The sequence below is a fragment of the Microcaecilia unicolor genome, chromosome 7 (genome assembly GCF_901765095.1).
Source record: "Microcaecilia unicolor chromosome 7, aMicUni1.1, whole genome shotgun sequence".
Lineage (NCBI taxonomy): Eukaryota > Metazoa > Chordata > Amphibia > Gymnophiona > Siphonopidae > Microcaecilia > Microcaecilia unicolor.
In genome coordinates, this window is record NC_044037.1 from 184,916,776 (window position 1) to 184,939,460 (window position 22,685).

A 22,685-nucleotide genomic window follows, 5' to 3' on the forward strand; every position below is an offset into this window, starting at 1 on the left:
ATGAGATATCAAGCCAGCTCTTTCTCCTTTCCTTCCTTCTTTCCTCCTTACCCAGCACTCCCTCTTCCACTCCAGTAGTATTTCCCCACCCCCTTTCCCATACCATGCCAGTGTTGACCTTAGAAATGCATAAGCTCTATATGTAGATCCTTCAAGAGGTAGTGAGTGTGTCATGATTTAGGCTCTATACCCTTTCTGATGTTTTGGTGCCACCTCAGTAAAGCCAACACACAATCTCTCCACTGCAATACACTATACACAAACTTGTGCAAAAACACACTCATAACCTTACTAAACCATAACAGCACTAATTCCAAGGACAGGACGAGCTGCAACCTTATGCGTGAAAAGGCAGAACTGTAATTACACCAGGCTCTAAAACACCAATACACTACCTCGTGAAAAACACATGACACAAGGAACTAGAAAGCAAAAAATATGAAGACAAAATACTGAACTGGAAAGTTAACTAAAGAAGTCAGACTCAGCATGCAGCAATACCAGAAAAATTGAAACTTACATGCAAAATTTCACAGATACACATTTCAAAAAGCTGACATATTCCAATTAATAAATTCTGAATAAAATACTTTTTTCTACCTTTGTTGTCTGATCATTTAGTTTTTCTATTCGCTTTGGTCCCAGTGTCTTCTGTTTTATGCAGTGTCTTCTTTCCATTTGATATTCCATTTAATAGATTCAAAATAAAATACTTTTTTGTACCTTTGTTGTCTGGACATTTTACTGTTCCATCATGCTGGTTCCAGTTTCCTCTTTTCCTGTCTTTCTGCTAATTCTCCTTCAACTGCTTGCTGTCCATTTGTATTTTCTCTTCTCTCCTGTCTTATTCCATTCCTTCACTACACCTACCTTTGACACATTATTTCTTTTTTAGCTGTTTCCTCTGTTTTTATTTCTTTGCTGCCTCTCTGTTCACTTAAATTTCACCCTCGTCCTCATCCTTCTCCTTTTAGTTTTCAGCTATCAAATTCCATTTCCTTCTCTCACCCACTAGCTGCCCCATTCCTCTTCTCAGTCCTTCCTCCAACCTTCCATTTCCTTTCATCTTTAATCAACTCTCCATTACCACATTTCTGCCCCCCCCCCATCACTATCATCCTCTCATTTGTTTCCTTCCCACCTCCCCTTTGGCCTCTCCCAAATAGTTCCACCATTTGCAGCATCTTTCTCCCTCCAACCTTCTAGCCCAGTACGCCTGCTCCCTTTCTCCCCTTGTAGCCTAATATCTCCCTGTCCCTTCCACACACACATCCACACCCCAGTATCTTCCAGCCCCCCCCCCCCCTCCCTGTGGTCCAGCATTTCTTCCTCTCTCTCTCCCCTCCCTCCAATTGTCCAGCATTTCTCCCTCACTCCCTTCTGTCCCTGGATCCACAATCTCCCTCTTTTTCTCTTTCCCCTCTAATGTATATCTATCCCTCCCTCTCATCCATCCCCATGTACAACCTCTCTTCCCTCCTTCTTCTCTCCCACTGCCCACATCACTCTCAGTATCTCCCTTCCTTGCACCCTGGGCCCAACATCTATCGCTTTCGTTCTCTTCCTTCCCCTTTTAGCATCCCTCCCATCCCCATACAGCATCTCTCTCTCTCTGTCTCCCTCCCTCCCACTTCCATGTGCCAACATTTCCCCTTTTCTCTTGCTGTCCCTCCCTCCTCCTCCACATCCAGCATTATTTCTCCCTCTCTCTCCCCCATGCATCTCCCCCCACCAACATTCCCCACCTCTCTCGCTCACCTCTACCTAGCATTACCCCATCACCCCAACAGTGCTCCTGTGACTGTCTCTCCCTGTCTCCCTGCCACCAACCAGCATGCTGCCTCAGTCTTCCCCGCCGGTGCTGCCTCGGTCCCTGACTCCCTGCAGCATTTTTGTCTTCACCCGTCCTGTACCCGTCGCCGTCAGCGCTGCCATTCATTCTCTCACAGGCAGCCTCGTTCCCGCTCCCCTTTGCCGCGTCCTCCGCTCTCTCTGATGCACTTCCTGTTAAACAGGAAGTGCATCAGAGAGAGCCGGAGGAGTGGACGCGGCAAAGGGGAGCGGGAACGAGGCTGCCTGTGAGAGAATGAATGGCAGCGCTGACGGCGACGGGTACAGGACGGGTGAAGACAAAAATGCTGCAGGGAGTCAGGGACCGAGGCAGCGCCAGCGGGGAAGACACAATTAAGCCCCGCCAGTTCGCCAGTGCGACTTGTTTGGGGGGGCAATGCCCCCCTCGCCCCCCCAATCTACGCCCATGGGCATCCGGCAGTAATTTTGGGACATAAGTACATAGGTATTGCCACACTGGGACAAACCAAAAGTCCATCAAGCCCAGCATCCTGTTTCCAACAGTGGCTAATCCAGGTCACAAATACCTGGCAAGATCCAAAAAAAAGTACAATACATTTTATTCTGCTTATCCCAGAAGTAAGCAGTTGATTTTTCCCAAGTCCATTTTAATAATGGTCTATGGACTTTTCCTTTAGGAAGCCGTCCAAACATTTTTAATGTCCTTGCCAAACAGGACTATTACACCCAATTGACCAATTCTCTCAGCTCCAACCCCCGTCGTCTCTTCGCCACCCTTAACTCCCTCCTCAAAGTGCGCTCCGCTCCCACCCCCCACCCCTCGCTCTCTCCTCAATCACTGGCCGATTACTTCCGCGACAAGGTGCAAAAGATCAACCTTGAGTTCACTACCAAGCCATCTCCTCCTCTTCACCCTTCAACCCTCTCCATCAACTGACCAACCCAGGCCTCTTTCTCCTCCTTTCCTGACATCACCGAGGAGGAAACCGCTCGCCTTCTTTTCTCCTCGAAATGCACCACCTGCTCTTCTGATCCCATCCCCACCAACTTACTTAACATCATCACTCATACTGTCACCCCCTCCATCTGTCATATCCTCAACCTCTCTCTCTCCACTGCAACTGTCCCTGACACCTTCAAGCACGCCGTAGTCACACCTCTCCTCAAAAAACCATCACTTGACCCTACCTGCCCCTCCAACTACCGCCCCATCTCCCTCCTACCCTTCCTCTCCAAAATACTTGAGTTTGCCGTTCACAGCCGCTGCCTTGATTTTCTCTCCTCTCATGCCATCCTCGATCCACTTCAATCCGGTTTTCGCACTCTACACTCGACAGAAACAGCACTCTCTAAAGTCTGTAATGACCTGTTCCTTGCCAAATCCAGAGGCCACTACTCCATCCTCATCCTCTTTGATCTATCCGCCGCTTTTGACACTGTCAATCATGATTTACTTCTTGCCACACTGTCCTCATTTGGGTTCCAGGGCTCTGTCCTCTCCTGGTTCTCCTCCTATCTCTCCCACCACACCTTCAGAGTTCACTCTCATGGATCTTCCTCCACCCCCATCCCACTATCTGTCGGTGTTCCCCAGGGATCTGTCCTTGGACCCCTTCTCTTCTCAATCTACACCTCTTCCCTGGGCTCCCTGATCTCATCTCAAGGTTTCCAGTATCATCTCTATGCTGATGACACCCAGCTGTATCTCTCCACACCAGACATCACCGCGGAGACCCAGGCAAAGGTATCAGCCTGCTTATCCGACATTGCTGCCTGGATGTCCAACCGCCACCTGAAACTGAACATGTCCAAGACCGAGCTCATCGTCTTTCCACCAAAACCCTCTTCTCCTCTTCCTCCACTTTCTATCTCAGTTGATAACACCCTCATCCTCCCCGTCTCATCTGCCCGCAACCTCGGAGTCATCTTTGACTTCTCCCTCTCCTTCTCTGCCCATATCCAGCAGATAGCCAAGACCTGTCGCTTCTTCCTCTTTAACATCAGCAAAATTCGCCCTTTCCTCTCTGAACACACCACCCGAACTCTCGTCCACGCTCTCATTACCTCTCGCCTTGACTACTGCAACTTACTCCTCACCGGCCTCCCACTTAGCCATCTATCCCCCCTTCAATCTGTTCAGAACTCTGCTGCACTTCTTGTATTCCGCCAGAACCGATATACTCATATCACCCCTCTCCTCAGGTCACTTCACTGGCTTCCAATCAGATATCGCATTCATTTCAAGCTTCTCCTTCTTACCTACAAATGCACTCAGTCTGCTGCCCCTCACTACCTCTCTACCCTTATCTCCCCTTACGTTCCCGCCCGAAACCTCCGTTCACAGGACAAATCCCTCCTCTCAGTACCCTTCTCCACCACCGCCAACTCCAGGCTCCGCCCATTCTGCCTCGCCTCACCCTATGCTTGGAACAACCTCCCTGAGCCCTTATGCCAAGCCCCCTCCCTGCCAGGGACTGTCCCTCTATGTTAAATTGTACAGCGCTGCGTAACCCTAGTAGCGCTTTAGAAATGTTAAGTAGTAGTAGTAGTAAACCCTGCTAAGCTAACCACCTTTACCACATCTCTCTGGCAACGAATTCCAGAGTTTAAATACGTGTTGACTGAAGAAACATTTTCTCCAATTCATTTTAAATTTACTAGTTTGTAGCATCATCGCATGCCCCCTAGTCCTAGTATTGTTGGAAAAAGTAAACAGACGATTAACGTCTACCATTCCACGCCACTTTTTCTTTTATAGACTTCTGTCATATCTCCCCTCAGCCGTCTTTTCTCCAAGTTGAAGAGCCCTAGCTGCTTCAGCCTTTCCTCATAGGAAAGTCGTCCCAGCCCCTTTATCATTTTCATCGCCTTTCTCTGCACCTTTTCTAATTCCACTATATCTTTTTTCAGATGCGGTGACCAGAATTGATGTCTCAGCGCCATCTGAAACTAAACATGACCAAGACTGAATTTCTTATCTTTCCCCCTAAACCAACCTCTCCTCCTCCCCCATTCTCTATTTCTGTGGATAACACTCTCATCCTTCCTGTCTCATCAGCTCATAACCCTGGGGTCATCTTCGACTCCTCCCTCTCCTTCTCTGCACATATTCAGCAGACTGCTAAAACCTGTCATTTCTTTCTCTATAATATCACCAACATTCGCCCTTTCCTTTCTGAGCACACTACCAGAACCCTCATCCACACTCTTATCACCTCTCGCTTAGACTATTGCAACTTGCTTTTCACAGGTCTCCCACTTAGCCATCTCTCTCCTCTTCAATCTGTTCAAAATTCTGCTGCACGACTAATATTCCGCCAGTGTCGTTATGCTCATATTAGCCCTCTCCTCAAGTCACTTCACTGGCTTCCTATCCATTTCCACATACAGTTCAAACTCCTCTTATTGACCTATAAGTGCATTCACCCTGCAGCTCCTCAGTACCTCTCCACTCTCATCTCTCCCTACATTCTTCCCCGGGAACTCCGTTCACTGGGTAAATCTCTCTTATCTGCACCCTTCTCCTCCACTGCTAACTCCAGACTCCGTTCCTTTTATCTTGCTGCATCATATGCCTGGAATAGACTTCCTGAGCCGGTACGTCAAGCTCCATCTCTGGCCGTCTTCAAATCTAAGCTAAAAGCCCACCTTTTTGATGCTGCTTTTAACTCCTAACCCTTATTCAGTTGTTCAGAACTCTTATTTTATCATCCTTACTTTAATATTCCCTTATCTCTTGTTTGTCCAGTTTGTCTGTCCTAATTAGATTATAAGCTCTGTCGAGCAGGGACTGTCTCTTCATGTTCAAGTGTACAGCGCTGCATATGTCTAGTAGCGCTTTAAAAATGATAAGTAGTAGAAGTATTTTAAGCTCTGTCAAGTTGGGACTGTCTCTTACGTATTGTATGCAGTGCTGTATATACAGTGTGTTTTTTCTAGCAAAAAAAGGTGCCAATACTCAAATGCCAAGCCACCCGTCAGGGTTGGGGTGATCACTGAGGGACCCACCCCATAATAGCCAGGCCCCCTGCAACCAGTCACAGAATCTATAACAAGGCAGAATTGGTGTGTAGAGCCTGAGATCTTTCATTATAACTTGGGGACCATGGTTCAATTTTAGCAGACAATGGAAAAGGTGCCGGTACTCAGTACCCCCAAGTACCCCCTCAAAAAAAGCCCTATATCTAGTAGCACTACAGAAATGATAAGTAATAGTAGTAGTACAAGTACACCAGGCATAGTCATAGCTCTTCTTCTTCTTCCTTTCTTCTTGTAGATCCAAATTTACTATCTAGGTCCCATGCTCATGGACAGCAGCTCTGTGAGCCAGGAGTTTTGCATGTCTTTAGAAAAAGGAAAGCTCCTTATCCATAAGACTTGCATATGTCTTCATTTCCCTCTGTTCACTTTTCCTCCTGGGTTCCTGTGCTTCTTTCTCTTTCATCTCCAGGGGATGAAGGATGTTATCCTTCTTGGAGTACCCCTGCTGACGTGGTGCTGCTCTGCATCCATATTTATTTAGTTATGTGATTTTATACCATTTTCCTGAACCATAGTCTTGCACAATGTTTTACCAAAATAAAAGTCAGGAAAAGCTAGAAAAGGATTGAATAAACAAGCAAGCAGGAATCCTAATATCCATAATTCTTAAAACTGATCCACTACATACAGTACTTGATCTTCAACTAAAAATAACAGATTAGGGTAACAGGAGTGTCTTTAATTTCTTTCACAAAAACAACAGGTTAGTTTCCATTCTCAAATCTAAAAAATTATTCTAGTGCTCAGAGCCAGTGCCCAAAAAATTTCCCCATGGAGAACTATTCTATAAATGGTGCTCTAAGTTGCGTGCCATTTATAGAATAGCACATAGAGCTAATTTCCACACCAAACGTGTGCACAAGGATCTACACCAACTGAAACCTTGTGTAAATCCTGGTGCATGAGTTACGCACAGATCCCAGTATTCAGTAATACTGCGTGCATCTTTAGTGAATGCCTCTGACCCAGCCATGCCCCTCCCATGGCCACACCCCCTTTTGAGTTATGCACTATAAGATTTGTATGCGGATACTTATAGAATAGTGCTTAGCAGGATGTGCCTCTAAATCCAAATTGTCACCAATTAATGCCAATAATTGGTGTTAATTGGCTTGGTATCCAATTTAGTTATGTGCGCATCTCAGGTTAGCAAGATATTTGTGCGCCATTTATAGAATCCAGGGATGTGTATAAACGCAAGGGGGTGTATGCATGGGTAAAGCATGGGTGGGATATGGGCAGGACTAAACATTTGCATACTTCCTAGAAAGTACCTGGGGAGATCAGGACATATATAGCTGTTCGCTAGTTATCAAATATAACTGTTTTTTACGTGGCTTCAGCAAAGAGCTCTCTCTCTCTCTCTCTCTCTCTTTTCTCCCGGACTAAAACTGAACTCAAAACTAGTAAAGTCCAAATGAGATGAGCTCCTGTGCCAATCAGATCCTAGTCAACAAGATTTCAAATATATACTGCTTCTTGCTTCCTTGTGTCAAACTAAAGAAAAAACACTCAGTTCTCTGTAACAGCTTTACAGCAAAGAAACACCACCTGCTGGCCAAATAGGAGAAATACTCTTCAGAACATAATGCAGGAAAATATCCAATACATTTTACAGGCTTAAAACACACTGTTTCTTCACAACCTCTTGTAAACAGAGTGCACACATTTTATGACAACTACTACCACACAGCCTGCTCCTTTTCCTGCAATCCACAGTACCTATATAGCAAGGTCACGATTATTACAAGCTCCACAGGATGTGACTGGAAAGCATCACCCCTCTAAAGCAAATGGAGCCCAGAAATATAGTTGACTGAAAGTTGATGCACTTTATGATACTAAAAGCCTCATTTAGATAGAATGTAGAAATAGGAATTCAGACGTCCAGTTCAGGACATCTCAATTCCTATTTAGAAAAAGATCTACAAACATAGAGCCTTTTCTGAAATACATGCAGGAATGGACATATATGTGCTGGCTACAGGTGATAGGGGCATCCATTTTACAAATGTCCATATCTACGATCTAAATGGAGCCAACACAAAAACATATATGTCTAAGTGTCGACACTTGCAAAGGCATGCCAGTATTTTAGAAACCTATAGCTTCATATGTACCTGTACTCATTTGACAGAATTGATATGGGGGAGATGGGGAATTAAGGGGGCAACATCTCCTAATCCTTCCTGTACAATGCAGGAATACACATGTATATTTTGGTCCCACCCTAGTTTTATCCTAACCAATGGCCAAACCGTTGCCACATGCACATATTTGTGATCTCCATATGTAAATTCTAGCTTTCTAAAATCAGGATTTCTACATTTATTTGATATGTATATATGCAAATGCCAGTATTTACATATTCAAATCACAAATAGAGTTTCCAAAATAAATCTTCCATTCAATAACCCCATGCCCCCTTCTTTTTATAACATAAATATAGTTTGTTATAATTTTAAAAAAAGAACTTCCAAATCCTACAGTTTAGAAGTCTTCACAATCTAAAACATCAAGTAGCATCTTGGGAGCATTGATCTTTTCAGATAATCTAGACGTTTCCAATGAAAACCAAATACAGACACCAAATGAAACACCCTTATTTTAAGTAATATTGTTTGATAGCATTAGCATGCTTATACAGTATATAAATTATGTTTCACTTATATCTATACATTGCCTCTTTAATACAGTATATAGAAAATTATTATTTGAGTGTCCTTCCTTGAAGCCCCCTTCTAAAGCCTTTTATTATGAGGGAATGTCGATCCAAATGATTTTGACGTCCCTTTTCTTTTTTTTTATATTCTGTTATTATTTTATTTCTTGGAAACAGAGACAGTTGCATGCTTTTCTTTGGCATTTTCTTTCCCTAAATGCTTCATCTCCCTACCCCTCCTGCAGTGAACCTAATGTCCTTGATGACTCCCAGGGCCTGGGCGGTGAGGGCAGCCTCTCTAGGTACAGTGTCAATGCTACCTGTGTGTTAGTGTTCTGTGCTGGGAATTACAATATTCCCTGTATCCTGTGTCTTTCTTTGTTTTCATCTCTGTCTCTTTTATTTTTCATCATGAATAGTCAAGCCTGCAAGTCAAAGGTGTAGTGACTCTGCTTCTGTTTTTGTCTTTGATAGTCCAAGGCTAACACCATTGGGAGACAGAAACCCCCACAGTTGTGAATGCCAATAATCTATCACTTATTTATCTTGTGTTATCTGTTCCACTCTACTAACCTGAGAATCACCATAGGATTAAAATCTTAATTGTACAGGCCAAATATATAATATCTGTACAACTAGGGCACCCTCCACCAGCTCACTAAATATAATAGAAGAAAATAGTCTGCTTAATTGTCATCCTGTATCATTTTGGCAGCTAGCATCATTTCATCAGTCCAAAAAAAAAAAGGTCAACAATAATGATCATGAACAGGATTGCCATGTGTGCTTGACATGTTGTTCTAGACTCAGAAACCTCCAGAAGTCCTCTTTGTGGGAATTTTCTAAACATTCAGTGTTTTTAGATACAATGTTGACTGTTCACATGTGTCAGAATCTATTAATGGTTCACTTTTGAACACAATCTGCACCATTGAAATCAACGGAGTTTCCAGTGGCTGCTTATGAAATCCAGTTGATGCCCGTAATATCTCAAAGGTTAACTCTGGTATCCAGAGAGGGAAATGACCAATGTTAAAATGCCTCCTGCTGCTGTCTGAGGACATTTTATATTCCCATGGAAATAACATTGTAGTTTAGAACTAATTGATGTCCATTTACTATCAATTGTGCTTTTACGACAGAAGAGAATATTAGTCTTGCTTTCTGTTAATGCCATTTTGCTGGAAATTCACTTGTCACTGAAGCAGGAAGGTGTAAAATATTTCATGAAATTAAAAGATATCAGTTTTGAAAGGGAGGTCTGCATTGTTAACATCAGATCCACCATACCATCTTGACCTATTGTCGTTGACATAATAGTGTGAGACATGCCATTTCTCCCTACTGTTCTTCACCAAGGGAATTACTATTCTTATACTGAGCATGGGGAAAGAGCACAGCCCCTTCTCAGCTCTTTTAAGTACTGGGAGCCTTTCCTTATCTCTAGCTATATTCTCTCATTCTCCAGGGTGAGAAACACTGGGAGACATTCCTATCTACTAACTGGTCTGTATTTTGGGTGTAATGATGTTATTTTTGTGAGGGTTTTTTTTTAATGAAGAATAAGTTATTGACTATCTGTTACAAAATAGCTCACTCATCTGAGCTCTCTTTCTTCCTTCAACTCCCTCTCCAGTGCTGCATCTTTCTCTTCCCTCCCCTGTGTTCTGTCATCTTTGTCCCACTACCCCTTTCCCTGCTTTCTGGCATCTCTCTCCCCCCCCCCCCCCCCCTTCCCATGGTCTGGAAATGCTTCTCTTACCCTTCCTTCCCACCCACCTCCCAACATAGTCCAGCATGTCTCCCTCTTCCTCCTGCCTGCCCTGTGCGGTCTGGTATTTCTCTGGCCCCCTGCAACCCTCCGATGTTCCTTTGGGCTCCCAGCAGCATCAACAAGCTGCTTTGGCCAACCCCGGAAGCGTTCTCTCTGTTGTATCCTGTCTACGGGGACTTAGGAAGTTGTGTCAGATGAGGTAGGACACAACAGAGGAAACACTGATATTTTCCATGCTGATACTGCTGGCGGTCCACAGGAATATTGGAGGATCACCGATGGGGGGGGGGGGGGGAGATAAACCAGTCCATGTAGGGCATGGCAGGAGGAAGAGGGAGACATTCTGGACAGTGAGCATTGAAACTGGGGTGGCAAAGTGGAGACATACCTTGACTCAAAGAAACAGTGGGACTCAGAAAGGCACATAGTTGCTGGAGTAGGAGCAGAACAGGTAAAATACTTGGAAGCAGGCCCTTTTGTCAGGGCTGATTTATTGGGGGCTATTTTGTCAGGGGCTTTTTTGTCTAGGTTTTTTTTTTGTCAAGGGCCACTTTACGTTTGGGCCTTTTTGTCGGGGCTATTTTGAGCAGGTACCAACCTCTACATCTGAAAGGATCTACTGCAAAATAAGGAGTTTATGTTCAAAACAGCTGCAGCACATCTGCACCCAGGACCGACAGTATGTCCACGTTTACCATACAGAATTCATTATTTAGTATATATATATATATATATATATATATATATATATCATGTGCTTGCTTTGTTCAATGTTCCTGTATTGAGGAAATGAGTTTCAAATGTTTCAATATTTCTTTTGTGTAGACAAATGGAGAGTAATTCTATAAGGAGCTGCCTAACTTTAGATAGCAAGAAAGCACATCAATGGCAGTATTCTAGTCATTTACACATGTAAGTGGCCTCTTATATCAAACCAGCTAGTGGAAAAGTACGCACCATGCTTTCATGGTGCCTACTTTGTTGGTGGGCATGTGCATGGATGGAGTTTGGGCAGAGCATGGGTGGAGTGCAGATGTTTGTATGTAAATTATAAAATACTACCATTTATTTGTGTTTATGCATACATCTAGGTACGAGCATTTACATTAGCTGCAAGGCTGGTGTAAATGGTCACACCTAGATGTATCCGCATTCTCTGCCACTTGTGCTAGTATTCTGTAAATAAAAGTATGCACCTACTTTCTTTATAAATAGGCTTAAATTAGCATAACCAGCATCTATAGTAGGTGCCCTGTTATAGAATTACTCTCATGGAATACAAATATCTGCATGGTGCACATTAGGATTCATCACTGCTGACAAGTCTGCACTCATAGTCCTGTACAATTTGTGAAGGCACTATATATGTTTAGATACCTCTTATCTGTATAAGAGAAAGTGTAGAGAGCCACCAAGAATTATGAGAATGTGCTGTGGGATTTGAAGAGCCTACCAGTACTGGCAAGCTCATAGTCTGACTTAAGAGCCCATGCTCTGGGATTAGAGAGTTCACTATTATTGATGGCCATCATCTGAGATGCAGGATCATGCTATATGATAATTGTGGTCCCTACCACTTTTGAGAGGAAACTGATGTGGGATTGAGAAAGATAGCTAAGGGACTCTTAAAATCTACCAACACTGAAAAATAGGTTGTATCCTCCTACAGCAGATAAAGAAAGATAACTGAACTCTTCCAATAACAATCACCGGTATAAGGGCTGGCGCCGTCTGGAAACCTTCAGTATCAATGTGACAGAAAAATTCACAATGTAACCCCTTAAAGAACCACTGCAGAATACATTAACTTCATCTTACCAATGAAATTATTTACAACATAAAGCTCAGCGGGAGAGAGCAAGCAGAGCCAGACAGATCTTCCACCTTTATAGGCTTTCAAGGCAGGTCCTGTACTGGTCTAGCAGGATCAAGGAAAGGAAATTAACAAGTATGAATAAATTTCACCTCTTATTCGTCCTGCTAGAACACTCCAGAGGAATGGGAATATAGAAGCAGTACATCATGAGGTCGGTGAAGACAAGGTCCCCTGAATTGTGGCTCTGCCAAAGGATGCCTCATTCATGGCTAAGACATCAGTCCATATAATGCTTTACAAGGAAAATGATATGATGACCAAATCACTACCCTACAAATGTCTTCTGAAATGACTGCCTGGGCTTCCACCCAGGAAGTTGTCTGAGCCCGTGTGGAGTGGGTGTGAAGTGCGAAGGATGTAAGTCTTGATGGTAGCCTTAATCTACTGTGCCACTGATGCCATCGGCATTTAAAAAGGAGATAGAGCAGCTTTTAAACTAGAACGGGGGGAGGGCCGATAGTCGCTCACAAGCACATGGTTCAGAATAAGATATCTTTCAAAGGATATCACCAAACAGGGAAGATAGGTATCCCGATAGTGAGGTTGCAAAAGAGACCATAGTAGATCAGGTGTCCTTAAATAAAAATCAGACAAAGATTGCAAATTAATACTGTCAAGTACTGAGCATGATGTAAATTAGGAACAACAAACAAAGTTGAAAATGTCTAGATGCGAATGCCAGAAGCCAAAGAAATAAGATAGGAGAGTTAGAATATATTGCTCTAAATGAAAAATTAGATATAATAGGCATCTCTGAGACCTGGTGGAAGGACATTGTCATGCTGGGGTACAAACTATATCGTAGTGAAAGGGTGGATCGAATTGGTGGAAGGGGTAGCATTGTATGTTAAGGAGGGTCTTGAATCAAATAGATTGAAAATTCTGCATGAAAAAAAACACATCTTGGAATCCTTATGGATTGATATTCCATGTGTAAAGGGGAAAAGGATAGTGATAGGAGTGTACTACCATCCACCTGGCCAGGATGTAGAAATGTTAAAGGAAATTAGGGATGCTAACAAACTGGGCAACACAATTATAATGGGTGATTTCAATTACTCAGATATTGACTGGGTAAATGTACATCAGGGCATACTAGGGAGGTAAAATTCCTTGACAAAATCAAAAACAGCTTTATGGAGCAGCTGATACAGGAGCCAAAAGAGAAGGAAAAATCTAGATCTAGTCCTTAGTGGAGCGCATGATCTGGTGCGGGAGGTAATGGTGCTGGGGGCCGCTTGATAACAGTGATCATAATATGATCAGATTTGATACTAGCTTGGAGTAAGTATCGCAGGAAATCCAATACATTAGTGTTTAACTTTCAAAAAGGCGACTGTGATAAAATGAGAAGAACAGTGAAAAAAAAACTTAAGAGGAGCAGCTGCGAGGGTAAAAAATTTACATCAGGTGTGGATGCTGTTCAAAAATACCATCCTGGAAGCCCAGGCCAAATATATTCTGCGTATTAAAAAAGGAGGACGGAAAGACCAATGACAGCCATCATGGTTAAAAAGTGAGATGAGGAAGCTATTAGAGCTAAAAGAAAATCCTTCAGAAAATGGAAGAAGGAACCAACTGAAAATAATAAGAACAGCATGAGGAATGTCAAGTCAAATGCAAAGCACTGATAAGGAAGACAAAGAGAGACTCTGAAAAAAGATTGCGCTGGAGGCAAAAACACATAGTAAAACTTTTTTTAGATATATTAGAACTAGAAAGCCAGCTAGATGACCGAAGGGTAAAGGGCAATCAGGGAAGACAAAGCTATAGCGGAGAGATTAAATGAATTCTTGCTTCGGTCCTTCACCGAGGAAGATATGGGAGAGATACCAGTACCAGAAATGCAATTCAAAGCTGATGAGTCAGAGAAACTGATTGAAATCTCTATAACCTGGAGGATGTAATGGGCAATTTGACAAATTGAAGAGTAGCAAATCTCCTGTACCAGATGGTATCATCCCAGACTACTGATAGAATTGAAAAATGAACTTGCGGAACTATTGTTAGTAATTTGTATTTCTCTCAAAAATCAAGCATGGTACCAGAAGATTGGAGGGTGGCCAATGTAACATTGATTTTTAAAAAAGGTTTCAGAGGAGATCCGGGAAATTATAGACCGGTGAGCCTGAACGTCGGTGCCAGGCAAATGGTAGAGACTATTATAAAGAACAAAATTACAGAGCATATTCAAAGCATGGATTAATGAAGCAAAGCCAACATGGATTTAGTGAAGGGAAATCTTGCCTCACCAATCTATTACATTTCTTTGAAGGGGTGAACAAATATGTGGATAAAGGGTGAGCCACTCAATATTGTGTATCTGGATTTCAAAAGGCATTTGACAAAGTACCTCATGAAAAACTCCAGAGGAAAATGGAGAGTCATGGGATAGGAGGTAGTGTCCTATTGTGGATTAGAAACTGGTTAAAAGATAGAAAACAGAGAGTAGGGATAAATGGTCAGTATTCTCAATGGAGATGGGTAGTTAGTGGGGTTCCCAGGGATCTGTGGTGGGACTGCTGCTTTTTAACATTTATAAATGACCTAGAGATGGGAGAAACTAGTGAGGTAATTAAATTTGCTGACGACACAAAGTTATTCAAAGTTGTTAAATCGCAAGAAGATTGTAAAAATTAACAAGAGAACTTTACGACACTGGGAGGACTGGGCGTCTAAATGGCAGATGGCGTTTAATGTGAGCAAGTGCAAAGTGATGCATGTGGGAAAGAGGAACCCGAATTATAGCTATGTAATGCAAGGTTCCATGTTAGGAGTCACTAACTAAGAAATGGCTCTAGGTGTCGTTGTTGATGATACGTTGAAACCTTCTGCTCAGTGTGCTGCGGCGGCTAAGAAAGCAAATAGATTGTTAGGTATATTAGGAAAGGAATGGAAAACAAAAATGAAGATGTTTAATGCCTTTGAAAATCGCTACATAGTGCGACCGCACCTTGAATATTGTGTTCAATTGTTGGTCACCGCATCTCAAAAAAGATATAGTCGAATTAGAAAAGGTGAAGAAGGGTGACGAAAATGATAAAGGGGATGGGACGACTCCCTATGAGGAAAGGCTAAAGTGAGTTTGAAGAAAAGATTGCTGAGGTCTGTAAAATAATAAGTGGAGTGAAACGGGTAGACATGAGGCGTCTGTTTACTCTTTCCAAAAATACTAGGACTAGGGGGCATGTAATGTAGTTACAAAGTAGTAATTTAAAATGAATCGGAGCAAATCTTTCTTCACTCAACATGTAATTAAACTCTGGAATTCATTACCAGAGAATGTGGTAAAGGCGGTTAGCTTAGTGAGGTTTAAAAAAGGTTTGGATGGCTTCCTAAAGGAAAAGTCCATAGACCACTATTAAAATGGATTTGGGGAAAATCCACTGCTTATTTCTGGGTTAAGCAGCTTATAATTTTTTGTACTTTTTTGGGATCTTGCCCGGTATTTGTGACCTGGATTGGCCACTTTTGGAAACACGATGCTGCACTTGATGGACCTTTGGTCTGTCCCAGTATGCCAATACTTATGTACTTATGACTTGAAAGCCACCCTCTAAAGAACTCTGCTGATGAAGGGCTAGGGTGGAAAAATGTATACAGGCTCTGCTGTAGCCATGAATGCATGAGAATGTCAATGCTGGCCAAGCTATAATCCTCCCTGTAGCTGAAGAATGTTTTGCATTTCACCAAAATACCATCAAGAATCAACACAGGAGTTCCCAACATGACTGGAAGGTCAATGGACTCAGCTTCCACTCTCCTGGATCTAAGGCATTCCAGCTGAGAAAGTAAACCTGAATGTTGTCCACCTCCATGATGTGCACCACCAAGAGAACAATGCTGCTCAACCCTGCTGTACAGCCAGCCAGGTGTGGCATTGTTGAGCATTACCTGGTCTGCCTTGCCCTGAAACAGGGGCAGGAAGAGCTGCAGTGATAAGCAAATGACCTTTGTCTCCAGACTGTTGATAGTCCAAGCTGCCTTCATCTAAAATCAAAGGGTCTCAGAGAGCAAGCTAAGACAATAGACCCCCCCCCCCCAACCCAAGAGATCTGCATCCATAGTCACCACTACTCAATCCGGAGGATCCAGCAGGACTTCATGGAGGAGATGAAACTGACCTTGTCCCACCACATGGTCTCCACTGAAGGGGAGTCTGGCAGGTAAAGGCATACATTGAAGTTTTTGGACCAAGGAACCCTAGGGGACAACAGTGCCCTCTGAAGAGGCTACATAGGTTCCCTCACCTATGGTGCCACCTCAATTTGTTGCCATGAAACCAAGTAACTGGAGGTAACTCAAAGTCCAAGGGGTCTGCTGGTCAAAAAGACTCTCTTCTACAGCTGCAACTTGATCATACATTCTTATGGGACAAACATAGTCCCATACCTGGTACTGAACTGGACTCCCAGGCGTTCAAGCTCTTGTGAGGGTACCAACTGACTCTTTGAGCAATTCACCACGCAGCTTGCTCCAACATGTGGATTACTGATATCACCCTCCTGGAGTCCTCTACCAAGTTGGCCTAAATGAGCCAATCATCCAGGTACAAATGCATTTGGATAACCTGCTTGCAAAGATGTGCTGCCACTGCCAGCATGATCTTGAAAAAGCTGTAGGGTACTGTGATTAGACCAGAAGGAATTGCTCTGTACTTAAAATGCTTGTCAAGTACACAGATTCATAAGAAGCACCTTTGTGTCTCCTGGATCACAATGTGCAGACAGATTTCCATCAGATTCAGGGAGGTTAAGAACTCCCCTGGTTTGACCAAAGCTATCACTGACTGCAGAGTCTCAATGAAAAAGTGAGGAAACTTCATAGAGGCATTTACCTCCTTCAAGTTGAAGTTGGAGTGAAGGAACTGCCCTTCTTTGGCATAACAAAGTAAATTAAGTACAACAAAGTACGTTGAGTACAAATTAAGGCCCTGCTCATGACAGAGTTGGCTCCACTGCCCTAAGATGGAGCAACCTTTGAAAGTTGGTTTCCACAGCCCTCCCTTTGAGAGGAAAACCACAGGGGGATGCCATAAATTAGCCCTCCATTGCCCCAGGTACAATATATAGATTGTGAGCCTATTAGGGACAGTGCAAAGTACCTATAATAGAAATTGTAAACCACAGAGATGCCTCAGGGATCACTTGTGGAATATCAAGTGCTGAAAAAAAGATCTCTGAAATGGGACTTGTGCACTATAGGGCATAACAATATTTCACCATCTTGAGCACCCACTGGTGTGATGTTATGAGGGCCCACTAATGTTAGAAGTGGCAGAGCTTGCCATCCACCTGAACCTCTGCTGACACTCACTATGGTCCTTTGACTCCTGCAGGGGAAAGCGAAGTACCGAGATCTCTCACCCTTCGAGTTCTGTGAAAGAGCCCTCCCTTCTGTGACCCTCAAGGCTGCAGAGCTGGCAGAAGACCACTTACTCAGGAACTACCTTCCCTAATCTTTGGAATGAGACCTTCCCCTGCAGTGCACGTTGTCACCCTAGGGCAGTTCTCTGGGAGGCTTTGGGGTCTAGCTTCCCTAAGGTCCTTCACCAGCTTCTCCAAATTCTCCCCAAACAAAACACAACCCCAGAAGGGCAGCTTAGACAACTTTGGAGGCCAGATCAGCCACTCAATGGTGAAGCCACCTACATGCTACTGCCACAAATACTAGAGCAGAGCTTACCAAACTTTTCTGGGCCGTAACCCCATGTTCGTGGTCACAGCAATGCCAAATACTCCTCCAAGGTGCATCAAAATGACGCACCTATGTACTTCCGGGCTCGGTCATGACCCCAAAAGTGATGTATGTGACCCCATTTGGGGTCGCAACCCACAGTTTGGGAGCCCTATACTAAAGTCTGTGAAGAGATGCAGATCAGGTCCAGGGCTGGCATTAGGGGGTGGGAAAATAGCGCAATTGCTTTGGGCCCCATGCCATAGGGGCCCACAACCTGCCTCAAGCTGACTTATTACTCACAGTATTCAATATTATCGAGGAAAGAAAGAGACTCTAATGTCATAAATTGCTGAACTCTTTTCAATGAAATCAAAGTAGCTTGCAGTAGTTATAAACCAGTGCGTATTTCCTAGTAAAAAATGTGCCGTACTCAATGCTAGGCCACTCTTCAGGGGTGGGGTAATCACTGAGGGACCCATCCCACAATAGCCAAGCCCCCTGCAACCGGTCACAGAATGTATGACAAGGCAGAAGTGGTATGTAGAGCCTGAGCTCTATCATTAAAACTTGGGGTCCATGGGTCAATTTTAGCAGACAATGGAAAAGGTGCCGGTACTCAGTACTCCCAAGTACCCCCTCAAAAAAAGCCCTGGTTATAACTATCAAACTCCCACTGGAGTACAAAAAATTTCTTACATGGCATAATCACTGAAGGTGAATTCACTTCATAGGCATTAAAAAAAACAGAAAAATATTTGTTAAAACTCCAGTGGTTACAGCTTTCCTCAGTATTACATGAATCCCAAATCGTGACTTTAAATGTGAAAAAAAGCAAAACTTAGCTTGAAAAATATGTGCAACCTCTGCTTCTGTTTCAAACACCCACCTTTCATGGCCTATGAAGTGAACTCACCCGCAGTGATTATGCCATGTAAGAAATATTCTGTTTATCAGAAGTGTCAAGAGGGTTCTGAGGCTTTTTCCCCCTTGAGAATTTTTAGTACTCCATAGGGAGTTTGATAGTTGTAAGTACTGCAAGCTATTTTGATTTGTTTGGAAAGAGTTCAGCAATTTATAATTTTAAATGAATACATTATCCTTTTATAGTTATACCTGTATATTCAGCTGTTCCACCTAAACACATAGGTTGGCTGAATATATGCATAACTTTAAACAAATAACTTACCCCCTTGTTTACAAAACTACACAGCATTGCCGACACAGCTCATTCAAAGTGAATGGGCTGTGTTGGCAGTACCAAACCACCAGCCGCTAGCGTGGCTTTGTAAACAGGATCCTTAGCTGTTTAAAATTAGACATGTTGGCCTGATATTCAAAGGATTTATGTTCCTAACATTGAGTTTATTATTTACTCACACCTTTTTCAGTGGTAGCTCAAGGTGAGTTACATTCAGGTACACTAGATATTTCTTTGTCCCAGGAGGGCTCACAATCTTAGTTTGTACCTGAGGCAAAGGAGGATTAAGTGACTTGCCCAAGATGACAAGAAACAGCAGTGGGATTTGAAGTGGCCACCTCTGGATTGCAAGACCAGTGTTCCAACCACTAGGCCACTCCTCCACTCACAAATTGGCCTCTTTGAAAACTTACCCCCCTGTTTACTAAGCCGCACAGCAATGCCAAAACAGCCCATTCAAAGTGCCAATAGCGTTCGGCAGCCATTAGCCTGGCTTAGTAAACAGGGGGGTTACTAAGGCTGAGTTGTATAACTTTGTATTCAAAATGTCACTGATGGGTAGATTCAAGAAAGGGTGCTGAAAGTTTGGCACCAAAGAATTGAGCGCTAAGCAAGTATTCTATAATGGCAAAGTTGGGCACTGAAGCCATTATACAATATTAGCATACATCAGGATTTGAGCGCCATGTCAAAGGCTGGTGTAAAGGCGTGGGCCTAAACACTGTCAGTTGTGTACATAACTGACAATATTCTATAAGCTAAGAGGCCCTTTTACTACCTAGCAGTAGGGATCCTGCTGGGTTTGCACACAGGAAATCGGCCCTACTGCCGGACTTGCTCAGGAGCCCGGCGGTAGTTCTGTCTTCTGGCACGTGCTGCTTCCAGCACTCAGAATTTTAAAAAATTTCCTAGCACCAGGGGCATGCCCGGCGGTTATCGGGCAGCACTGCACGCTGCCCAGTTAGTGCTGGAGCCCTCATTGCCTCCTAAATGGGAGGCAGAAAGGGCTCCAGCTGTAAATGGTTGTGCGGCAATTTTTTGATTACCACAGGGCCATTTATCGGCCCTTTTAAAAAAGGCCTTTTACCACTGGCGGTAAAAAATGGCCTCGGCGTGCAATCCTGCATGCGGACACCACCGTGGGCCACCTTTTACCGCCATTTGGAAAAAGAGCCTCCTAGCGCATAAGTGCCTGACTCGGCCCTGGCCCACCCATCCCTCCTCCCATGTTAACACCACTTTTGCAATTCATGCTTTAGAATTTAGGTGTTAAGATTATAGAACAGTGCCTAAGTGCATTTATGCACATAAATGCAAATCAGTGCCAATTAATGCCACTTAAGGGTCATTATTGGCAATTAAAGCCAACTAGTACCCATGAAAACAATTAAGGGATCCTTTTTTTATATTTCAATAGCCATACGCTAATGTCGCCACATTTTAAGTGGTAAGGGCTCACAGGGTAATCCTGCACTGATTAGTGCAGAAACGCCTGCTTTTTGCCCTAGACACGCCCCCTCAACCAAAAATTAAAAGATAATTGTTAACGCATGGGTAGCATGTGCAGATTAGAAATTACCACAGAATACCTGAACATGTTCTGCTGCAGTAAGCCCTTTTAAGCTTACCGCAGCTTAGTAAAAGGACCCCTAGGTTAGGTGCACCCAATTTACAGAATTAGGGGGTAAACTCCTAAATTTAGGAGCATAAAAAGTGGGTGGCAATGGGGCAGATGTAGGGTAGCTCTCTGTATTGACACATGTATACAGAGAGATACAGTACAACAACTTAATGAATTCTAATAATACATTGCAACAGATACCTCTACAGTAAATGTTTTTTGTTTTTATGTGCAATCTCTTGATTGAAATTTCAACGGTACAGAATGGAATCATCTTACTATTAATAAAGTCTAATTCTAAAATATTTTTCATGGTTCTAATTTTATTCTCTCAAGAGAATATTCCAAAAATGCTCAAATCAGGGCAAAAGCCTTTCTCTATGGAATGCATGGCCCATTTCTTTGAGTGTCCATAAAAACTGAATATCTGGCTATTTTCTTGATTTTAACATCAAAGGGGAAATGGGTTTTAGCCATTATTGGGGTTTTGAGACTGTGTATTTGGGTTTTTTAAATGCTTTAGGGCCCTTTTACTAAAGGGGTCTTTTTACTAAAGCTTAGCTTGAGTTATTTTCAGCGGGGCACATTTTATTCCTATGCACCCTGCTGCAGAGAACTCGAGTTAAGCTTTAGTAAAAGGCCCCCTAAATTACAGTAAGCACTAACCTGTGCTTACCACAGCAAAAAAATTGCTTACTGCGAGGCATACTGAGGTGTCGCAAGGTAATTTTTGTTTGTGTGCATGCTAACCACATGCTAAAAAAATTATAATGTATTTATAGCACTGGGGTGGGTGTGGGGATGGAGAGTGGACGTGTTCTGCGCTAATCAGTGCAGCTACATTGCTACATGCTGACTGATTAGCTCATGGTTAGCATGTGAGCCCTTACCGCCTTTATAATGGGAGGTGATAGGGGCTCACGTGCTAATGGGAAAATTAGCTTGTGGTCATTAATAGGGAAAATAGAAAAATTGGCCATTTTACCCTGGCTGAAAAAAATGGCCTTAGTGCATGGAAATGACCTGCATAAGGGTGTGCTAAGACAAACTTTTACCACAGTTTGGTAAAAGGACCCCTTTATTCATTAAGGGATCCTTTTACTAAAGTGAAATTAGTTGCTGTGTGGCAACAGGCTGGCCGTGCGCCAAGCCAGAACTACCGGAGAAGCCCTGCAGTAGTTCCCACCCCCAGCACGCATTTCCTGCGCTACAAAACATATTTTCTATTTTTGTAGCACCAGTGCTTACTCAGCAGTAATCGCTGCCCAGTTCTACTGGGTTGGCGTGGGAGCCCTTACCTCCACCTCAACGAGAGGTGGTAAGTGCTCCTCCCCCTCTTGAAATGGCTGCGCGGCAAGTGGTTCACTTACTGCATTTTTTTGTGAAAAAGACAGTCTTTTACCTGCTGCGGTAAAAATGGGCCTCAGCGCGTATCAAAAACACGTGCCGATGCTAGCACAGGCTCCCTTTTACCGCAGCTTAGTGAAAGGACCCCTAAAAGTGCAGATAGATTTCACTGTTAGGTTTCTCGTGATTATATTCATCAGCTAGCTGTGTTTTTGATAATGACTCTATAACGTTTTGGCTTCTGTAATCTTTTGGATTCTAATAGTCCAATCGGGCAATAATTTTTTCTCTGTGTCAAATTTTGTAATCTATCTCACACCACTTTCAGTGAAACGGGATATAAATACCCTTTAATAATAAATTAAGGGGTCCTTTTACTAAGCTGCGGCAAAAGGGGTCCTGCGCTGGTGTCAGCATGTAAAAGGGCTGTTTTTTATTTTTTAAGAAATGGCCAAGCGGCATGTGAATCACTTGCTGCATGGCCATTTCTGGAGGGAGCACTTACCGCCAACCACTGAGGTGGTGGAAGGTGTCCCGCACTATGGGGTCCTTTTACTAAGGTGCGCCGAAAAATGGCCTGCGCTGTTGGCGCGTGTATTAGGCACGCAGAGGTCCATTTTTCAGCGCACCTGCAAAAAGGCCCTTTTTTGGGCTGAAAATGGACGTGCGGCAAAA

The 22,685-nt window shown here is 43.4% G+C and overlaps 1 protein-coding gene across 1 annotated transcript in view; it reads left to right on the forward strand.

Moving 5' to 3' along the window:
- The window catches only part of UNC80 (unc-80 homolog, NALCN channel complex subunit), a 417,216-nt gene that overhangs the window by 366,236 nt on the left and 28,295 nt on the right, over positions 1-22,685 (forward strand). Inside the window, 1 exon segment of the mRNA XM_030209474.1 lies at positions 8,761-8,817. Coding sequence (XP_030065334.1) covers positions 8,761-8,817 — 57 coding nt within the window.